At 40.3% G+C, this 20338-nt stretch overlaps 1 protein-coding gene across 1 annotated transcript in view; it reads left to right on the forward strand.

The window, feature by feature from the left end:
- The window catches only part of PHLPP1 (PH domain and leucine rich repeat protein phosphatase 1), a 143276-nt gene that overhangs the window by 60619 nt on the left and 62319 nt on the right, over window positions 1–20338 (forward strand). Inside the window, 2 exon segments of the mRNA XM_050890888.1 lie at window positions 17158–17354; window positions 19397–19522. Of these exon segments, the coding sequence (XP_050746845.1) occupies window positions 17158–17354; window positions 19397–19522 (323 nt within the window).

The raw sequence follows: 20338 nt of genomic DNA on the forward strand, positions 1-20338 counted from the left end.
GGGGTCTCATAGTGATGCAGGATGTGTATTGAGGGACAGCTAAAACTGCTAATGGCTGCCTGTAGAAAGTTTTTGCACCTTTTGCTTGAAAAAAGTTTTAAGTATTTCATAATTTACCCGTAAACTAAGGAATTAATAAAAAAAGCCCTAAGTTTCAATGTACTTGGGTTTTCACAGACTCTAGACAAATCTGCTTTAGTTCCAGGTTGAGGGGTCCAGTGACTGAGTATTTTTGTATTTGGTAGATTCACAGGCTCCTTTTACCTTTCTGAGTGTGTATTTCTGGTACTATTCTTCTAGCACAGCACGTAACATAGAAGACGAATCTCTAATGATACTTAGACTGAATACCCTTTTTTCTTCACAGATTGGTGTAATGCTCTTGGCTTGTCCACTTTAAAATGTTACTTCTGATGTGCTATCCTGCAGTGCTGGCTAACTCTCAAAGAGAGGAGACAATAAATCAAATAACTTACATATTATATAAAGTATGGGACTTGGTCATATCTATATAATTTTAATAAATTGAAGCTGCCTTTTGTCAATATGAGTGATGTTGTGGGTTTATGCTTCTTCTGTAGAAGCTGGGTAGGTTTTTTTAAACCTTATAACAAGACAGTATACCAGAGGCAGACATTCTGGTTAGGTGGGAAGCATGCAGCAGCATCAGAGCCTGCAGCGTTCCCTGTTTTTCCAGCCTGGCATTGCCTTTGTTTTTGTCAGGGATACATCTGCAGCAAGAAGCTATCTATGCCATGCTGGATAAGTCTTGTACTTCATAGCATCTTTTATCTTTCGGTAACATACCTCAGAGAAACGTGTCTTAAATGTGTTTTGTTCCTCTTTTGTTTTCATTAAATAATAAATTTAGTAATGCCTTGGAGCATTACTGTCCTTTAGCTTAGGGAAGAAGTTAGAAGAGTACACCAAGTAATGGCCTTATTCAACAGGAATCTTATTATTTGCTTAAGAGTTGTGTAGATAAAGCTGAAGGTGACTTGTTAAGGAGTCCTGCGTTTTGAAAGGACAGATTTCCTGAATGTGCTTTTTTCATCATTGCGATCTTTTGGCCAGATCTCTCTCTACAACTGCTGCTGTCACATTTATACCTTTCAGCAGACTTCCTTTACAGAAGAGTTATGAGCCTGTCTGATGCATCTCTGGGAAGATTATATTTAGTCACAGGGAAACTATCTGTTGCGACTATTTCCAAGAAATGTAAGAGTAGTCCTGAGCTACTGTACTGAGGTTATCATTGTGACAGTACCTAGTTAGGACTATGAAGTTTGCAAATAGATTCTGAAGAAAGTCTGACTTCATGTATTGAATTGTATTTGCTCCCAAACAGATTTTTCCCCTAATGAGTGTTGGAGGAACACAGCTGCTCTGCTTGCAGCTTGCATAGAAAGCTTTAAAAGTAATTTTGTCTATGTGGTTTTTTCTTTTTTTTCTTTCTTTTTTTTTTTCCACTGAAATGATAAACAAAGCATAAAATTCAGAAGGCAAGAAAAGCTGGGGATAGAAGTTCACGTTTCAATCCGGTTTTCTGAAGCCTAGCACAGGGCTCTCAGATCACTTCCATATTCTCCACAAGCAAACTTTACTGAGGGAACTTGAGAATTCTCTTTCCATGCGTTGAATCCTATGTGGTGAAAACTTAATACCACGTGTGGATTCAGAATGTCTTTTTGCATTAGCTTAAAAAGTCTTGGAAAAGAGCACCTTCGGGTTCATTACGAAGTACGTGCTTCTAGTAAAAAAAAGATCCCCATACAATTTTTTCAGGGGTGGTCTATGTTCTTATTTTAAAATTACAAAGTTATGTAGATGTGGCTGTTTCAAATTGAGCTGATAAGACCAGTATCTCTTTCAGCTTAGACTTTGAAGAAAAAAGTTTCTCAATTAAGAAGCAAAGAAGTTCATCCAAAAAAAAGTTATTAGTGTTTCCTCTAATGATCAAGTTCTGGTGGACTGATGAGTTTATTTTCCAAAGATAGTCAAAGGATTTTGAAACTACGTGAAGTCCTCAGACTCTGCTTCATGATTCAGTAAGACAGGACAAGACCAGTGACAGCTCCTAACTCATCGCCTCCTTGGAGCTGAAATCTGCAAGTCCAATTTCAAACAAAGCCCATTTTTTTGAGAAGAGTGGTCACTTTTGTTTCCTTAGCAAGTTCCGGTTGGCTTGCTGTGTGTATTTCCGAGTATTAGAATATGCTAGCCAGCTTTCCTCAGAGGAGTCTTAAAAATTAGAGCGCCTTTTTTTCCAAAGCTTGTTAGGACAAGCTTTCAGTTGGTTGTTTCAGATATAGAAATCTGTCAAACCTCTGTGACTGATGATATGGCACTCTTGGTTCCTGGTTGACCTTTGGTCTAATGATGTGCTTTGTATCATTTTTACCATGAATTTAAGGTAGCTTCAGGGAAACGATCTCTGCCGTATTAAGTAACTGTGGTCTTGGTTTACATGATAAGCCTTCCTAACAGGACTTTGGTCTGTTCATTTCATCCTTGGGGAACACATGAACCACTGCTGAAGTCAACTTGTGGAGACAGTGGTGAGTTCTGCCCTGGAAGTAACAAAACCTGAGGCAAAGGAATAGCAAAAGCATTTCAAGGAGGGGGGGGGGGGGGGAAGTATTAACTAACAGTGATTATAGGAAAAAGATTTCATTCTCCCCAAGAACAGAGGCCAAGAAACTTGCAGGAGTGATTTTTGTTGAAATGCTAAGTTGTATAAATGTTTGAGTACAGCTACTATGCTTGCTCAAAGCCTCTCTGTTTATGAACAGTCAAGACAACTGTATGCTTTTGTAGGAAAAAGACAAATAATTAGAGGAAACTTGAACCAAAATGTTTTTAAACTCACCTTGTGTGTTCTTACATTATAGTAACAATTCTAATGACAAATAGTTCAGTGGAGCAGCAAGAGAAAGTATGTCTAAACAGCTTTTTATACTATGAGTTAGTATGCAAAATGCAAATTGGATGAGGTAAACTACACAGTTCCTTTCCCTTAATTACATTCCAGGTCACTGGCTTACTTTGCTTCAAAAACCAGCAGGAGGCCACTGCAAAACCTCAGATTTATGAGTAGGACTTTGAGCAAGATAAACTGGGGCAATCGGGGGAAGCGTTTCACTTTCCTGCATTGGAGGGGCAATTCTCCCTCTCATCCCTACTTCTTGTTAAACCTTTGCAGATGTTCCCGTACTGTATGACTGTTCGTAAGCTTTCCTCTCATCATCTAGGTTTGATAGCGAAACCAAAATACTGATGCCAGTGTCTCCTGAAGCCGAAAGCAGTTGTTGATGACCATAGTTGCTTTTTTCCTGTGTCACCGAGCGGTTGGTTCCCCGAGCTCTTGGAGAGCTGCTTCTGCTCGTGGTAGCAGCAGAGGTTCCCTGCTCAGTGCTCCAGCCAGAGAAGGCCTGCTTTCAGCACCTTGTCCTTCTCCGCGTACGCACGCATGAGCACAAGCGCCCATGCATATGTGGGTATGCAGGCACGCAGCCCCATATGATGGTGACAATAGCAGTCCCAGCTCAGTTAGCACAGATTCAGTTATTTGGGCAGCAATAGCTGACTGAGCAGCTGTTCCCCATTTTCTTTAGCGAACTGGCATTGAGGGAGGTGGGGGGGTGGATTCGGCAAACTTGGCCTGTTGCCTAATGCCCTGAGATGTGTTTACCAACACCACTTTAGGTTTGTGAGGACAGAGTAATGGACCTGTTCTGGGGACTTACGTGAGTCCCCTGTATCCTGCAGAGTGCTGTGAGTTTCATCAGCTGTCGAACAACAGACTTAAATTGCTGCTGATAAAATAATTGTGTCCGATTCCTGTTTTTGCAGTGTCCTTTCTTAGAGTGCCATCTCCTCATATATGCCTTCACACTTAGTATGCTAGCCAATGTGTTTTCTTCTATTCCTGCTTGGTTTTGCTTAAGATTTAAAGGAAGCTGTTTTCAAGCACATATCCTTCATTTTTAGGTTTGTGCATATCCAGAATATGAATGAAATATAGGAGAAAATAAAGCTGATTGCTTTTTTCATCTTTCACTATTTTTGGTAAAAGCATTCCATTGAATAATTTTATGGTGTTTCAGCTTAAGTCTCATTGTCCTTTACATAGCTGAATGTGATCTGTCTAGCTATCTAGAAATCTTCTACTACTTAAAATGCCTAGAAATTAATTAGAGTATCTATTAAATCAGTTAACTTGGCAATGCCATATATGAAACTTCCATTAAAAAAACCCCATCATCATCAATATGAATACTACTGATCTGAAGTATAATGGAATGATATCTGTTTTGGAGGTTGGCAACATTTGGCATTTTGTACCCAACATGCTTCCCTTGTGCAAAGTAAATAGTTCGTTTGTGATTAAAATTAATGATTGTTTTACTCCTAATAATAAATTTCACTGAACAAATTTTTGTTTCTGTGATATTATAAATGAAACTAAAGTGCTGACAATTCACAGAAGATTAAAAAACAGCTTGCGAGTATAATATATCCTTGACCTCTTCCTTCCCTTTCTTGCTGGGGTGGAGATGAAGATATTTGGAACATAAATAGATAGTGTCAAAGAAAAAAATATCTTCAGGAGTCTCAGTTCTCCCTCAAAGGAGGGTGAGTGGGCAGAGGAATCAAAAAGATAGTATTTTGGGAAGGATTCTTTTAGAAATCTATCGAAATGCTTTTAAAACTTAATCCTGTGAATGTTTGTGAATGAGAGAGCATCACAAACTTTTCCTGTGGTTTTTTTTCTGACAGTGAAGCTTCATACGTGTTTGAGAGAGGTCAGCTCTAGCAGTGATCTCTGAAGAACGCCTTTATGTTGTGGACATATTGCTGTGTCCAGTCATGCAGTAGGTCTCTGGAAAGGGGAGGCAAAGGAGGGGATTCTGATCCACCTTCTCTTGTTCCTCCTCTGTTCAGTTCAGTAGAGCAGTCAGTGAGATAGCACAGGAGAAGATTTCTGCCATTAGGGTATGTGGTCGTAAAGTCTGGGCCATTTGCATTCCTCTGCATGGAGGTGACTTGTGAGATAAATGGCTTTCAGAAAAACAAATGTGATGTGATCCCTTCCTTTGTAAGGACCCAGGCACTTAAGACAATTGGTCAGTTAGAGTGGGTGGATCAAAATGGAGAGCCTGCTTAAATAAGATCTTGCATATTTTAGGTTTTTCCCCTGATTACAGGGTGGAGGGTTCTTTAATAAGATTAAGATGTGCTGAACTTTAAAATGATGTGTACTGGAGGGGGAGTGGTTTTGGTTTTGTTGGGTTTTTTTGTTTGTTTGTTTTTAGATGCTAGTATTGGACATGGATGGAGAGTGGAACAGTTTCAGTTGCTCTGCTTTTTTCAGAGTAAACAGTTTAAATACAATGTCTCTATAGCCACAATATTTTTCCCAATGGTAGAGAAAGCATTCATTTCTATGGCAGAAGAATGAAATACTATTATGGTCTGACCACAATCAATATACTTAAACAGACTTTCCTGTGCTGTGTATTATACTGAACACTGTCCAGCTGGACTGCTCTTCTCTCTTGGTATTAAGAGGTCTTGGATTCAAATGCCAGTAAAGAAGGTGCTCAGCTTTCAGGATGGGGTCCTCATATACGTAGATGGGCACTTCAGACTCTTCTGGGTATTTTCGCTGGGAGGAGAAAGCTTTGACAAGTAGCCCCAGCTTCAAGTTGATCCTACCAGTGTTGTACAAAGTACTCATGGTGGGTATTTATGGATCCCTTTCTAAAATTATCATGAACCAGAGTTAAAGTGGTGCTCTGATGAATTTTCAAGTTCCTGGGGTTGTTTTTAGCACGCTCACTTTCCTGTCAAAGCTGAATTTACGAACTTGGTTTGATTTCTCCTAGATAACTTCCTGACTTAAAAGAGGCTTCAGGAACTCTAAATCAGACTGTGTACTTGTAAAACGGGACCTTTGTACAGGCTTTTTCTCTTCTTGCTACGGGTGTGGAAATTTTCAACATTTTTCTTACAGGGATGTGTAGCATGAAACAAGAAACCTTAGAGTGTAGTCAGCCTTATGAGCTAGCACTTGTGATTGTCCTTTCACAGACCCTTGGAGTGCTTTGGACAGAAAACTGATGGGTTTGGGGATGACTCAGATGTGTGATAGTTGATTTAATTTAAAAAGGGAATGGAAAAAGCCAATCTCTTCTGCTTTTTCCCTCTCCTTTGTAATAAAACCGTATGACGTGCACTCCGAGACAATTCCCATATGCTATCCAGTTACTTTTAGTCTGTGTGGTAGAAAAGAGAAGAAACGGTGTCAAACCTGATATCTGTGGGCACGCGATAAATCTTTTCTGCCTCTGTTTCCAAGGGTAGAAGGGCATTGGGAAAATGTTCCCTTTCATGTTTCTTCATGATACATATCTCTTACTCCCCACTGTTTCCTTCTTCTCACTTTATAAAATCAGCTTTCCTTCCCTTGTCTTTCTTTTTTCTCAGGAATGCGGTCTGAAGTACAGAGTTTTGATACAAGTTGCCTTTTACTGCTGCGTGTTTTCATGCGTTGACATAGAAGTTTAACGTATGTCAACATAATCCAACCTTTGTCATGTAAACTTAAAAAAAGCGAACACTTGAATTGCAGAAGTCAATTTAGAGCGAATCAAAGGGTGCATGTTCTTCAGCAACAAAACAAGGTTGTCGGCTATAAGCAGGCAGAAATTGGGATAGTGAAGCTTTCCAAAGGTAGCTGCTGATCCTGTCTCTCCTTTTGCATCATCCAGGCTTCTGTGTGATTCTTTGAAGCTGCTCTTGCTGATAAGAGAGAAGTGAAAAAGAAGGGCTCTTAGGAGTGTTGTTAGGAACAGTCTCTAGCTACGAAGTTGTAGGAGAGAGGGGGAAAGAGGCAACCAGAGAGAGTCCTCCTGGCTTATTGCAGCTCTCACTTTCAGCTGAAGATGTACTCTGTGCCGCTTAGTGAACTCAAAGCTGCAAACTAAAAAGGCTCTTGCTTTGACTAGCTATTTGAAAAAAAGGTTTGTATAAACATACTACATAAAATCACATGCACACACAAATACTGGCTACTGTTACGTGGGGAAGGCAGCCAAGGTATAGACAAAAAATGTATGAACTAAGCTTACCTAGCAAGTTATGAGCAGACTGGCTGATATGATGGAGTAAGACTGTCTTATAGGGACATCGCCCAGCCTGAATTCCTTCTAGTCATAGCATGGAAATCTCATGTTAATGAAGCTGAATTTGAAATGTTTAGTGTTTAAGACTGACAGATAATTCTGACTAATGTGCTCGTGCTGTTTCTTCTGGGTTTTGTATTTCTCTGTCTTTGTGCAACTTAAAGCAGTCACTCAATTTTACTTACTAGTTCCTTTTTTTTTAAATTATTTATTAGGTAATGCAGTTTTTTATTGTAGGTGTGGACAATTCCAAATCCAGCATTCTGGCCTTCTTTTTACAGTGCTAAACTTTGGAGGGACTTGACCAGACAGTGTACATCTTTAAGTATTGTTCCATATCACAATTATTTGGGACTTTTTAAACTAGACCTAATTGAGATGTGCTAGTAATAGCCTTGCAAAACTGTACCAAATTGTTTTGACATAAGCTGCTTATCACCTGGGTCCTATGATAAAACTTGAGTTTAGATTTTGATTATACAAGAATGCTGGTACAGTAGTCTATTGTAGGAAGTGTCATACTTAAAATGCTTTACCTTTACAAGGATTTAGATTACCACATGCTTTTAGATATGTTGTAGAATACCTGACTTCTTTCTTCTGATGAAAGAGCAAGGAGAAAATCATTGTACTTGGAACTTGAATACATTTGGTGCACAAAATAGTTTAGTCATCTTGCAGTTGGTGGAATTTTAGTCTAGAATACATTGGAAGATGGCATTTGTGTTATATATGAAGTTCATATGAAACAATCCTTGACCTAGTGTGCATATTTGTTCCTCTGTAACTTTTTTTTAAACGTTTGACTACCCACATCTTCCATCCTCAGGGCAAGGCAGGTAGGTGCGGGGCGGGGGGGGGGGTGGTGGTGTTTGCTCAGCTTTTGCTGGTAAGGAGCACGGGTTTCTATCTTTCTGTTGTAGTACTAAGACATACAGATGAACTTCTGCCAGGGGCTGTCATTGTTCCTTCTCAGAGGAGCGTGCGTTCAAGTAGTTATTTTGAGCTTACATTGCTGTGCTTCAGGTTGAGCATCTAACACTGATAAAACCTGAAAGCCGCTGTTAACTTCAGTGGTCATCAGTGCAATTTTGCTCTTGAATTCCATCAAGACTCCAGCTTTGCCTAAAACAGTTGGTTAGCTTAGAGCTTTTGCCAATACAGCAATTGCTTTAGAGAGGGTAAGTATCCTTTGGGATGCCAGGGATTTTACTGTGCTTGTGGCTTTATTGTGCATTGGGAGTATAACAAGTAGAATTCAATTTTGCATGACTTCACAAAAATAAATGTGCATTTCCAGCATTCTGTTGAGCTGTGCTTTATGGGGGCTGAGTTGTGGAGAAAGGGGAAAGATCAGTTGAGCATTCATTGGGTCCCATCCTACAGAAGCTGTACATGCTCTTACACAAGTCGTGGTACTACTGGCAAGTTTGTAAGGCTTAGCTTTTTGGCCCTATCTATTCAATTTTCACCTCTTTAATATCAGTGCACGCAATTGTAAAACTGTTCAGAAAGTTGAGTTTCTTGAGGCCATCTTAATAAGGGATAATTTGAAATGTGTTGCTAAAGTATTCTTTTTAAGAAATATAAGTAAGGGATGTGATCAGATACTAGCACACATCTTCTCAGTATAAGACTAATTCTGTTTTAAATTTACTTTGAGTAAAAACACTTGGTAAAGATCTCACTGAAGAACTTCTTCAGTAGCTTCCTTAAATGAATCCTAAGTTCAAGATGAGAAAGTTGTTTTAGATAGTACTTCCTGGAAGCCTCTAGACCAATATTGCAGCTTTTTACAACTTTGTTACAGCACAGGAGGAAGATGACATTTTTTCTTGATGGTTCCTTCTCAGGATATTTCAGTTATTTTTCCTTGCAGAGGTGGCATATGGTGCTTTCCCAAAGGAGTTGGTATTGAGTTTTGCTACTGAAGAGCAGGCGACTCTCTCCCCTTTATGAGCTTTCTTCAAAATGAAGTATTTGGACATAACAACAGAATTCAGCCTGCACCCCATTGCATTTCTAATGCAAGCAGAAGTCAGGACATCAAGGGTGCCTTGAGAGCCTCATTGTTTTGCTGAGATAAACAAACCTGCCTGCATGTAACTTGCTTGAATTTCCTGCAGACAAGTGAGGCAGATGGAAATGCGTAGGGCTGAGAGTTTGAATGTGAAGGACCCATGTTTCAGCAGCAGGAGTAGTCTGTAGGGATAGATGGGATGAAGAGTTTAAGAACAGGTGGGTTTTCAGTTTGTTGGGGCGGGGGGACACAAACACACCGGTGACTGTGTTGCTGAGATTTTGCTTATACATGCTGTACTCAACTGTAAAACCTGTCAAAATACATTGGTACAGCTAGATCTGGAATTCACTAGTTACAGTCAGAACAATTGGATTCCAAGGCTTTGGGTTTGCTGCCTCTACATAGTAATCTGATGAACTTCCACTGTGCTTCCTTGCTTTTAATTGCAAGTGGTGTCCTGTTCACCACTACATAACCTACTTTAGCCTATTGCCTTTATTAAGTCATCCTGGTGTAGCAGTTGTGCTGGTTAACAATGACTCTTAAATGAATTCTGCTGAATCACTGTTAGGTTTTTCTTCAGAAGCTTTTTGCTTATGCAGGTTGATATTTAGCTTTTGACAATAAAGCTATTGCAGCCATTTTCCACTCATAAATATGTGACGCTTGATAAAAAAGCTTTTAAAAAGAAGTCATCTTTGTTAAATTTTGCCTACAGTATCTTTCTAAGTGTTGATACCATGTTTTTAGGGCTCTTGTGTGGAGGTGGTGAGTCTTGTGAGAACAAGATACAAGGAGTGATCAAGTGAACAAACATTGAACTCTGTCTCAGTGGGGGGAAAAAAGAGGGATGTTTTCTCCATTATGAAATTCATACAAACCTTTCCTCCAGTGAGGATTTAATATAAGTGGAAGGCAGGATTATTGCTGTAAAACTAGTAACTGTGTTTTATTGTATCACATCATATAGCGATAATGCTTGCCTTTAAGGATGATCCTCCTGAAAGCAGGAATATGTTTCACAAAGACTAAAGGCTTGTCAGTCTTCTACTCTGCCAGTTTTGTCTCGTAGTGAACATTTCTTTAAAGAAAAAGATGAGTTAACACAGTTCAGTGAAATCCAACATTTGTGATCTGCTTTTGTTTCTCAGGTGAAAAGGTAACAATAGCCTTCAAGTAGTAGAGCTTGAACTGCTAATTCCTAAAAGAAACTTAACTACTTCAGAGCTTCCCCCAGCGCCTGTATTAATACAGAGTGCAGCAAAATGAGGAGTACAATGAGTAAAGTCTATGCTAATAGTTACGTGCCCATAAGAACAGCATAATGGTGATTGAGTCCCTCTTCCACAGAACAATACAGAATCAATCGGCAGCCTTGTGTTAAATCTTACAGGAATTTTTAAGAGTCTAAGTAGATTTGAGTGCAAAAATTCAACTGTTGGTTTTGGAATGGTTTGTCAGGTGAAATTCTGCTATATATACACTTGGTCTGTTACCTTTGCAAAAGCATCCTCAGTTGGTTGCTGGTAGAGACCACGAGGTGAATCCTTGGTCTTAGTTAAATATAAAACCTGCTAATTCTGTGCCTTTGTTCTTAAATTATGACAGTGTGGACCTTCACAAGGAAAATACTTCTAATAAACATGTAACTGTAAGTAGGCTTTCTTCATAAGTTTAAAATAAAAATGAGAGCAGTACAATAGTTTGAGTTTTTACTTGTGCTTTTCTGCTTCCTTTGCCACCCTCTTTTTTTTTTTTTCTTCCCCTAATCCAACTTGCTGCTTTATTTTTATACATCTCATTGTGCTGGGCCTTGCCTGAAGTCATCACTGCTGTCCTTAGTTTGACAAGAATGGAAGGGGAAGCAGCCTTAAATGACTGAGAAGCTTCAAAAACATTGCAGGCAGTAGCTTCATGTGTATTTAATGAAAGGGTTTGGGCAAAAGTAGAAATCTGCAGAATGATCTGGCAGTAAGGGTTCATCAACAGCTATTGTGGCACAGTTTCCCGAAGGGTGGGCGAAGATGCTCAAGGGCTTTCAGTGTTTTGAGCTAATTGAGGCCTCTTTGCACTTATATTTAGGCCAGACCAGTGCTGAGCCTCGATTTGCAGGTTTGCAGGTAAGGTGGGTGTGAGGTGTTCCTGATTTCAATTCAGAGGGATGGTGGGGATGGTACTCCAGGTGTGAACTGAGAGGCTGCCACCCACCCCGCTGATTTCACCTGGTCAGCTAGGAAATAGTCCTGCTTTCCTTAGTGGATTCAGACCAGTGTCTTCAAAACTGACTGGTAGTTTTGGGGTTTTCTTTGTCTCCAATGCATAGAAGACTTGATGTTCACAGAATGTTAGCGTGTGAAGTATCTTATTTCTGAAAAGGCTTGCTGAAAGCCGTGGGTGGGTTTAATTACATATCCTCTCCAGCAGCAGCCACCGTGTTACAGCTCTGGCCCCTATGTGCCATTCCTCTGCTCTCCATGCTGAACTACTCACCATGAGCTGTCCCTAAGGCCTCTCAGTCAAAAAGAGACACAAGAAATTAAAGCAGCCTGTTTTGTCTGAAAGGGCTTGGGGACAGCTTACGAGGAGCAGCTGATGCAGTAGGGTTGATGCAACGCTGGCCTCGGGCCAGGAGCCCAACAGTGTGCAGATGAGGATGATGACCTCTGTAGCTGGCCCAGCTGTAGCAGGAAAAGGACATCCCTAAATTAGGCACTCAGAGTCATTCAGTCACTTCTGAAAAGCCTCAAACTTAGGCATTATTCCTACTGAATAACTTAAGCCTCTCTTACCACTGCTTAATACCCGAGACGGCTCAGGGCGGGCAGTCTCTCCAGCTGGCTGGGCTGGCTGCACCATGCAGGTCTCAGAATTTTTAGTTTTCATTCCGTCAGACCAATATTAGTAATAAAAATAAGACCCACTGCACAGAAGTGAACGCGTTTCTTATGTCAACACTTTTCTGCACTCTTATTTTGGTAATGTCTTAAATCGTTCTTTAGAGGCAGACTTTATTGGCTGTACTTTTCAAACAGGAGGGAATAATAAGTACTTGCAACTTAATCGGCCGTATAGCTGCAGAGAGGTTTCTTTTCCCAAGTACTTTTATGTCCCATAATGAGCTGGTATTTTATAACTTCTGATGGTAATGTATTCCATATGCCTTCCATTGCTGGGATAAAGAGCTTTACTCCAGAATCCAAAGCAAGTGGATATGGGTATTTATTTAGTAAGGTTTGAAGTCTTTGCACTAGGCAGGATGTCAGTATGTTGCATACCCAGAGCTTCCTCGGCCTGCTCATGGTGAGGTCTTAGTTCTTTAACATCATGGAAAGATTGCTGGTGTCCCATCCATGTTTCCTGCGAAGCAGGGTAGGGTTCGTGGTTCCAATGACAGTCCTGCGGTTTCAATCAAATTCCCTGCTTTTCTCTGTCCTTGTTCTAAATACCACTAGTTTCCCTCCAGGACTTGGGACAAGCTAAAACTGAGAGGAATTCAACCATGAATGTCAAGATAGCCAAATGAGTGGTCTGCTCATAATTCCTTGAGGCATCTCCTCTAATGCCTTGCACAAAACAAAAGTCCTGTTGTGGGGGTGCTTAGGAGTTGCTGTAGTCTTGGAGTCCTGACAGGAATGAAAAATAATCTTTTTATGGTTTCTTATTAAAATACTCAAACTGCTCTGGTTGGGCTTTGCATTTGAAAAATATTTTCTGGTATGCGACTCTCCTGGATGTGCTGGCATATTTGCCTCCACTCTGATCAAGGCAACGATAATTATCTTGTAAGTTTTTGGCAGGATTCAAATTTGTGTTTCAAGTGACAAAGGATCATCGTTACCATTTTACCTGCATGACTGTTGGCTTCAGTATAATATCTCAGGCCCCCGTGAAAACTCATCTGCTCCCTTTGGGTATAGTTAAAACTGAAGAAAAATCTGAATGTGAATCTCACGCAGTCTTCAAAATCTCAAACAGGAGGTCTGTGAGACAGGTTGAGGAATGTAATTTCAGAACTGCTGATGCTTTTATTGAAAATGATGCTTCCACTGGCAGTGGTAGGTTACCTCAAAACCAACTGATTTTTGGTGGTGACGCTATGGTTATGCCATAATTTGTGGCCTTTGATCCTTAGCCTAAAGGCATTCTGGTGAAGTCCAAGTTGCCCCATCCCTCCTGTAAACTTGGAAGAAAAAGGTCATTTGCCTTCCTATTTGATTATTTTCCAGGCCATAGAAAAGGCAGGTGTACACTTCTGAGCCCTTCCCTTGTCCTCCGCTCCCCAGCCTGTCAGGGATGAGCCCTCTTGCAGGAGCTGCGCCGTGGGGCGGTGTGAGACCCTGCCACCTGCTGCTTTCCTCCCTCAAGTGAGGAACAGCCACTCTTAGGATCGCTTCACGCTGCCTCCAAATCCCATCCTGCTTCTGTTGTGGCAGAGCGCGCTGTCATTTAAACTTTTCCTGCTCTTGTGCTCTCCTGGCAGCCAATATCTGAGCTCTTCAAAGCTGCAGTCTGTCCAAGCTTATCTTTCAGTAGGCAAGGCTGCTTCTTGTGAAACAGCCTTTGCTCACAGTTACCTGCAAAACTTCTGTGGATTTAGGAGTCTGGTTCCACAACTAGTTGGTATGTCCTTGAATAACCTCTGCTTAAAATCAAAATAAGCCAGCGGCTTTTGACTCCCCCCCCCCCCCCCCCCCCCCCCCCCCCCCCGCATGATAATAGAACACTGTGATACTATCAAATCTCAATGATTACAACCGTTTAGCAGGAAGAAAACTGAATATGCGAGCAGATTGTGTCTCGGGCAACAACATGTGATCCAATATTAGACATGGGTTTTGCAAGTTATAGAATTGTGGAAGAGCCCAGGTTGGAAGGGACCTCGAAAGATCATCTGGTCCAACCAGATGGTTGATTATGTAGTGAAGTAGACAAGAATAGGAAGAGAGAAACCATTTGCTTTAATGAAATAGGCCCAGTATTTTATTTCTGTATATTCTCATCAGGAGCCTTCTTTCACGTAGCAAAGGGTAGTACTTGCTGGGAAAAAGCACCTTAAATCCTTAGAATTTGAAGAAGCTGTTGTTTAGTTTTTTTATATTTGTAGGAATAACTGAAGATTCTTACCATGGTCATTTTCCCATCAAATCTGAAGTTTGAGAGAAAGTACAGTTCGTACCTAGCATGAATACTTTTAGTGATAGCTCTGTTCTGGCTTTTCTACTAAACATTTACTGATGATACTAATTGTAACTGTGACTTGTGACTGACAACCTCTGTGGATGTATATGAAATTTGAAGAACTATCTTTTAGAGACTTCTGAGTAGTTTTGCGGGTCCAGCTGTGCCTAACTTCATGTAGCTAGTCCAAGAGAGTCTGGTCCTAGAAAGGAGGTTTCTCAGGCTTCTGATTTTTTTTCTTTTCCTGTAACTTTTCTGAAAACTAATTTTTCAGCACCCCTTGTGAAGTGTGGGCACCCAGTGTGGTAGTCATTTTACCACTAGACTAGGCAGGGTAATGCTACTTCTCTGTTGCTCCTGAATGCTGTCGTGTTTCCTGCCAAGCCTCTTGGCTGCAGCACTGTAGCGGGAGCTCGTCCTCTTTGTTATCCACCATAATCCCAAAGAACTTATGAGGTTTGGTGTTTTCCAGGACACAAGTCTGCCTGTATTAAGTGTGAATTATGCCCTTTGTTCCTGGATGGGTAAAGTAGCATTTGGCCGTATTAAAATGCTAAATGAGCTTGGCTTCCCAAGGGATTGAGGTTGTGCTTTGCAATCCTAAGGGGTTCAATCAGCAGTGGGTTGTGCTTTTCCAGTGAAGTTAGAGGGCATACAGCCAGAAACAGGCCCCGGAAGATGACCGTAAAATGTCATTTTTGAGGTGAAACTGCCCACACCCCTGACAACTATTCCTTGCACAACCATACTATTAATACTTAACCAGGCACTTTTTACTCCGTTACAGAGATTTTATTGTTTCTGTGTGTGGTTAATTCTTCAATCAATGCTTTGTGGCATGGAGTCCATCATTCTGCACAAGCTGGGTAAATTATCAGTTACTTTAGCAACCACATTTTTCGTATTCTAAATGTAAAGTTTGATTCAGCTTTTGTGTTTAATTAAGGCTGAGTTGCTCTGTTTTACTCGCTTGTATTCCCTATCAGTCTTTCTGTAGCTTTGCATAGAATGGATGTCCCCTGTTTCCCTCTATTCCGTTGGGCAAAGTGTTTATCCACAGCTTCTGTTGTTGGATTTGAATTTGCTTGGCAGTGAAATCACTGCTTTCTTGGGGCACCTATTTTTGTATTAGATGTGGATACCCTGTGGGCATTAAAGGTTCAGTCTTTTAGCTTCAAGCAACAGCGATGTTCCTGCAGATCCAAACTGGCAGACATTGGTAGCCTAAATGCTAGTGTTTATTAGAGCAGAGCAAGGCTTGAGGGTAGCTATGCCAAGTTTTGGCTCATTAAACTGGCAGGAAGATTGAAGAAGTCTGCTTTTAAAGATAAGGGCAAGAACTGGCGCAGGGTAGGCATGGGTTAGAGAACGGCAGTAGGTAGGCCATGTGGTAGGTGTCTTCTATCTTCCCATAGATAATTTGAAGGCAAGAGCAGACTCATTGAGACAAATGAGCTGTCATACAAGCAGGAGTGATAGTAAGTTGGAGTAATAGTGTGCAGTACTTGTCACTGCTGCAGTGTAATTGGCACTGGTCTGAAACATCAGGGTTAGAAGACAGGATCAACTCTCTGCTTTTCTGGTGTCCTAACTAGTTATTAATTCTTTGATTTTTAAGAATTTTGGTAAAGATTAGTGTAAGAAAATGAGTGATGTATCTTTTATCATGATGGGGAAGCTACTTGGAATTAATGTAGCCTTTGGTTCGTTTATCCAGGGGAGCTCCCTTCCAAAGTTTCACCAACACTGGTGTTCTTACAGAAATTGGAACTGGTTTAACTTGAAAACGATGACCTCTTGTTGTTTGCAGAAGACTTAATGTATTTGAATGACTCAGATCTGGGCTGGACTGTTTAGGGTTTGATAGGGTAACTTGATGTGGATAAATACTTCAGATTAGAATGAGTAAATTGTGCTTCTTCCCGTTTATATCCTAAAAGAACGTGGTCCTGTAAGAGCAGAGACAAGAGATGCTTGTCTTCGTGTTGCCATTGTTAATGATGGTTTCTGTAGAGTAGAATCTTATTAATAGATTAGATTAGTAGAGTCTGAGCCATTTAAAGTTATTTAACAGATTTGGTCTAGTTGGTAGTCTTGCTAATAATCTGAATTATTATAAATAGCGAATTTATGGTAATACAGACAAAAAAACTTCACTCTTTCTGAAGCTCTACTGGGACTGAAGCAGGGTCTTTGAGGGGTTTCATCTAGGTTGCATCTGTTTACATTGTGGCTGAGTGTACTGTCTCTGCTATGGGGTTTGGACTGAACAGGGTGGGCTGGAGAGAGTAGGAACTGTATTCTTTGCGAAGCTATTGAAGCTATTCAGACCATGACCTTAAGGATAGCCAGAAGAGACATGAAAGTGCAAAGGTGCAAGTCAGCATGCAGTACACCACCCCCTTTTGCAGTTACCAAACAGTCAATGTGAGCTCAACAGTAACCAATTACTTATTGATGAGGATGAATATTTGATTTCCAGGTCCCGTAGAGAAGACTGGTACCATTAATTGGTACTTCTGTGACTATTGCAGATTATTTAATGTGGTCTGCTCTCCATGATACCAACCTGTCATATACTTCTACCTATGAAAGAAGCCTGTACTGAAGCTGATACTAAATTACCTGCTTGCATGGTTTTGAAGCTGTGTTTCATTTGTCGCGCTGTAGTCTGTACCTTGAAAACTTGCTTATAAAGTCTCAGGATGACTGGAGTGAAAGAGGCAAAGATTTTCTGTGATTAAGTGGATGCTTTTGTTTCTATTTCAGGAAAGCCCCACAGCATTGGCAGCTCCGAACGAATTCAGCTCTCAGGAATGTACAATGTTCGAAAAGGGAAAATACATTTGCCAGTCAACAGATGGACAAGACGCCAAGCTATCCTTTGTGGAACATGCCTAATTGTCTCATCAGTAAAAGAAAGCCAGACTGGAAAGATGCATGTCCTCCCTTTAATTGGTGGAAAAGTAAGATATTGTATTTTATGTATTTGCTTGCTTAACCCCTGTCTCTTAACACAGAGAAGACTGCATTCAATTATGATGATTCTGACCCCCCAAAAGCTAAATGGGGTTGTAAATGGGATTATCAAAGTATATAAATGACTTTTGATTATGGTCAGAGTCATATTTAACAATTTACAATGTTTGGATTAAAATGTTAAAGAAAAGCAAGGGAAACACATTCAGTTTTTTTCTTGTGTGCAGTGTTAAATGTTTTATATGTGCAATAGTACACAGCCAAAGGATACATGAAGCTGTATTGTGTATGATCTGTACCATGCCTCCTCATCGAGGTTTTATCCATGCTGGGTTACTCTTAAGATCTGAAAATTAACCAATAAGGGCATGGGCTTACTTTGAACATTGGGGGTTTTTTGAGTGTTTAGCATTGTATGAGTAGTGGTCTGTTGTAAGCTAACAGCAACAGACACTTTTGCTTGTGAAAAGCTGAAACTGGACTTTTTTCTGATTGATTATATCTGAAACCCAGGAGGTCCAGTCTGAACGCAAGGAAAATTTGGTTTTTTTCACTGTGAGGGTGACCGAGCACTGGCACAGGTTGCCCAGAGAGGTTGTGGAGTCTCCCTCCTTGGAGATATTTAAAAGCCATCTGGACACGGTCCTGGTCAACTGGCTGTAGGTGGCCCTGCTTGAGCAGGGGGATTGGACCAGGTGACCTCCGGAGGTCCCTTCCGACCTCAACTATACTGTGATTCTGTGAAACCGTGAGGTTACAACGTTACTATTTCGACCTAAATAGGGTTTCAGTACACTATTATTGGCTTGATTAGCCAAGGTAATGGGAAGAGAATCATTAACTTGAGGATGAACTTAGACCTGAAGTAATGTTCCTTTACCTTGCGTACCGATAAGTTTGATTCTTAAGAGACATTGGGAGAGAAACAAGCTTCGCAATGTTATATTGCAGACTAGAGTTGATTGATTAATATTCTGTACTAGCAATGTGGAAAGTAGTGCCGCCTTCTAGGAACTGTTTTTCCTATCTCCTTTCATGATTCTTCACATGATTCTTCAACTCTTCCCTGGAGGTACTGAAGTAGAGACATTGTCCTCTTTTAGGAGCAGTGGGTGAACTCTGACAGTAAATTGTATTCCTGGCTGTAGCACACTGGAGAGGGCAGGATTCAGGTCCCCATCGGCCTTCTCTTTTGAGATGAAAAAGATTTTTTTCTTTTTTTTTTTTTTCTTTTTTTAAAAATTTAAAAAGAGAGGAGATTGTGTACTTTTTTTTAATTGCTTAACATGGAATTTCTAAGTTGTTTTTGCACAGAAATGCCTCATGTAATGTAAAACATGCAGATTGTGTTAAGCACAAAGTTGACAACGAATTTAAAAGAAAAGGAGAACCAAGCTGAAAAAAATGTACTGAGGGCTTCTGCTGACAAAGCTTTGGAGGAGGATGGTTGGCACAGAACTAAGTGTTTTTTAAATTATCGCTCAAAAAATATTGTTCCTGAACCCCATAAATACTCTGCACTTCCTGGTTTGCAAAGGCTTTCCAGAATGCAGTGCTGAGATATTGAGACCATAAGTTGTGTGGGACTTCTCATGTACGGTAGCAGAATGATGTATTCTGGGTGTTTTTTAGCAAGTTGAGAAATGCCAAAGAATTTAATTGGGCTGTAAGAGAAGCATTTTGTTAAGCCTGTTTTTAATAACCAGGAGTATAAATGGTACTTCTTTAGGTTGTATAAAGACAGCCTTAAATGTGTTTCACTGGGAAACCTTTTATGGTGCTCAGTCTCTCTTAAAATGTTGATGTTGTTGATGTTTTTCTCCTTTGGTTCCTTCGTCCTTCTGTTCTCATTCCTTGCTTGTGCAGATTTCATGAATATTTGACAGCCAAGATCCAGCTTGAGTGCTTGAGAGGGTTAGTCCAACTCACTTGATGAGCCCGTCTTGGGCACACTTTAACTTTGCCATGGGGAGTTCTGCAAAGAGGCTTTTGATTCTTGTTCACTAACAGTTTTGTGTCTCTACTGTAGGTGGAAGAAGTGAAAAAGCACCAGCACTGCTTAGCATTTAGCTCCTCTGGACCTCAAAGCCAGACCTACTACATTTGTTTCGATAACTTTACTGAATATTTGCGATGGCTTCGACAAGCATCAAAGGTGAGAATAGTGCCAATTCCTGCCTGAATGGGATGTTCATAGCGTTTCCCCCAGTTCTGTCTTTTCCATGCAGCAATATAGTCCCTCTTCTGGGTTCGTTGTCATGAACTGCTGTTGCTACTGTTAGTGTTGCACAAAAAAACTCAATTTGAGAGCTCTTGGTAACAGACAATAAGGGAGGTGAATTTTTCTGCATTTATACTGAGACTTCTTTCTACCATGGTTCTGTAAGCAAAGTGCTGTGCTGGACTTTCTCCCTTTTCTCATCTTGATCCAGCTGGACGGATGGAGTGAGATCATTAGAACAAAAAGGATGACAAATTTAACTGTCAAAATTTCAGTTTAAAAAGCTTTGTTTCAGTGTTAATAAAACCTAAAATAGTGTTGGATTTTTTTAATTCGTTCCTTACACAGAGCCTAAAGATTAAATTGCTAGAATTAAAGCATTTTTTTCTTGCTTGGAAATTTTGCTGAATCTTTCTGTAGTTTTATAACTATTTGATGGGGGTTTTTTTAAATAAGCAATCATTTTATATCAGTAAAAATAATTACTAACTAAAGCCTTCGTAAACCAAATTTTATACTGTGCTTAGAGCACAATTATTATGGGAATTTAGGTCCTATATTATTTTGTTTGACTCTTCAGTTCCACTTTGTGTTGTTGAAAGGTTGTTTTTGGAATTACCTGTTTTATCTCTTAATCCCTGCCACTTTTTTGATAAATCCTCTCTAAAGTAATTTACGTGTCTTGAACCATTGTATTTTTATATTTTTAACATGCAAGTTCTTTTTCTGTGCTGTCAGCACTCTCTCTTT

Source organism: Gymnogyps californianus, chromosome 2 (genome assembly GCF_018139145.2).
Source record: "Gymnogyps californianus isolate 813 chromosome 2, ASM1813914v2, whole genome shotgun sequence".
NCBI lineage: Eukaryota > Metazoa > Chordata > Aves > Accipitriformes > Cathartidae > Gymnogyps > Gymnogyps californianus.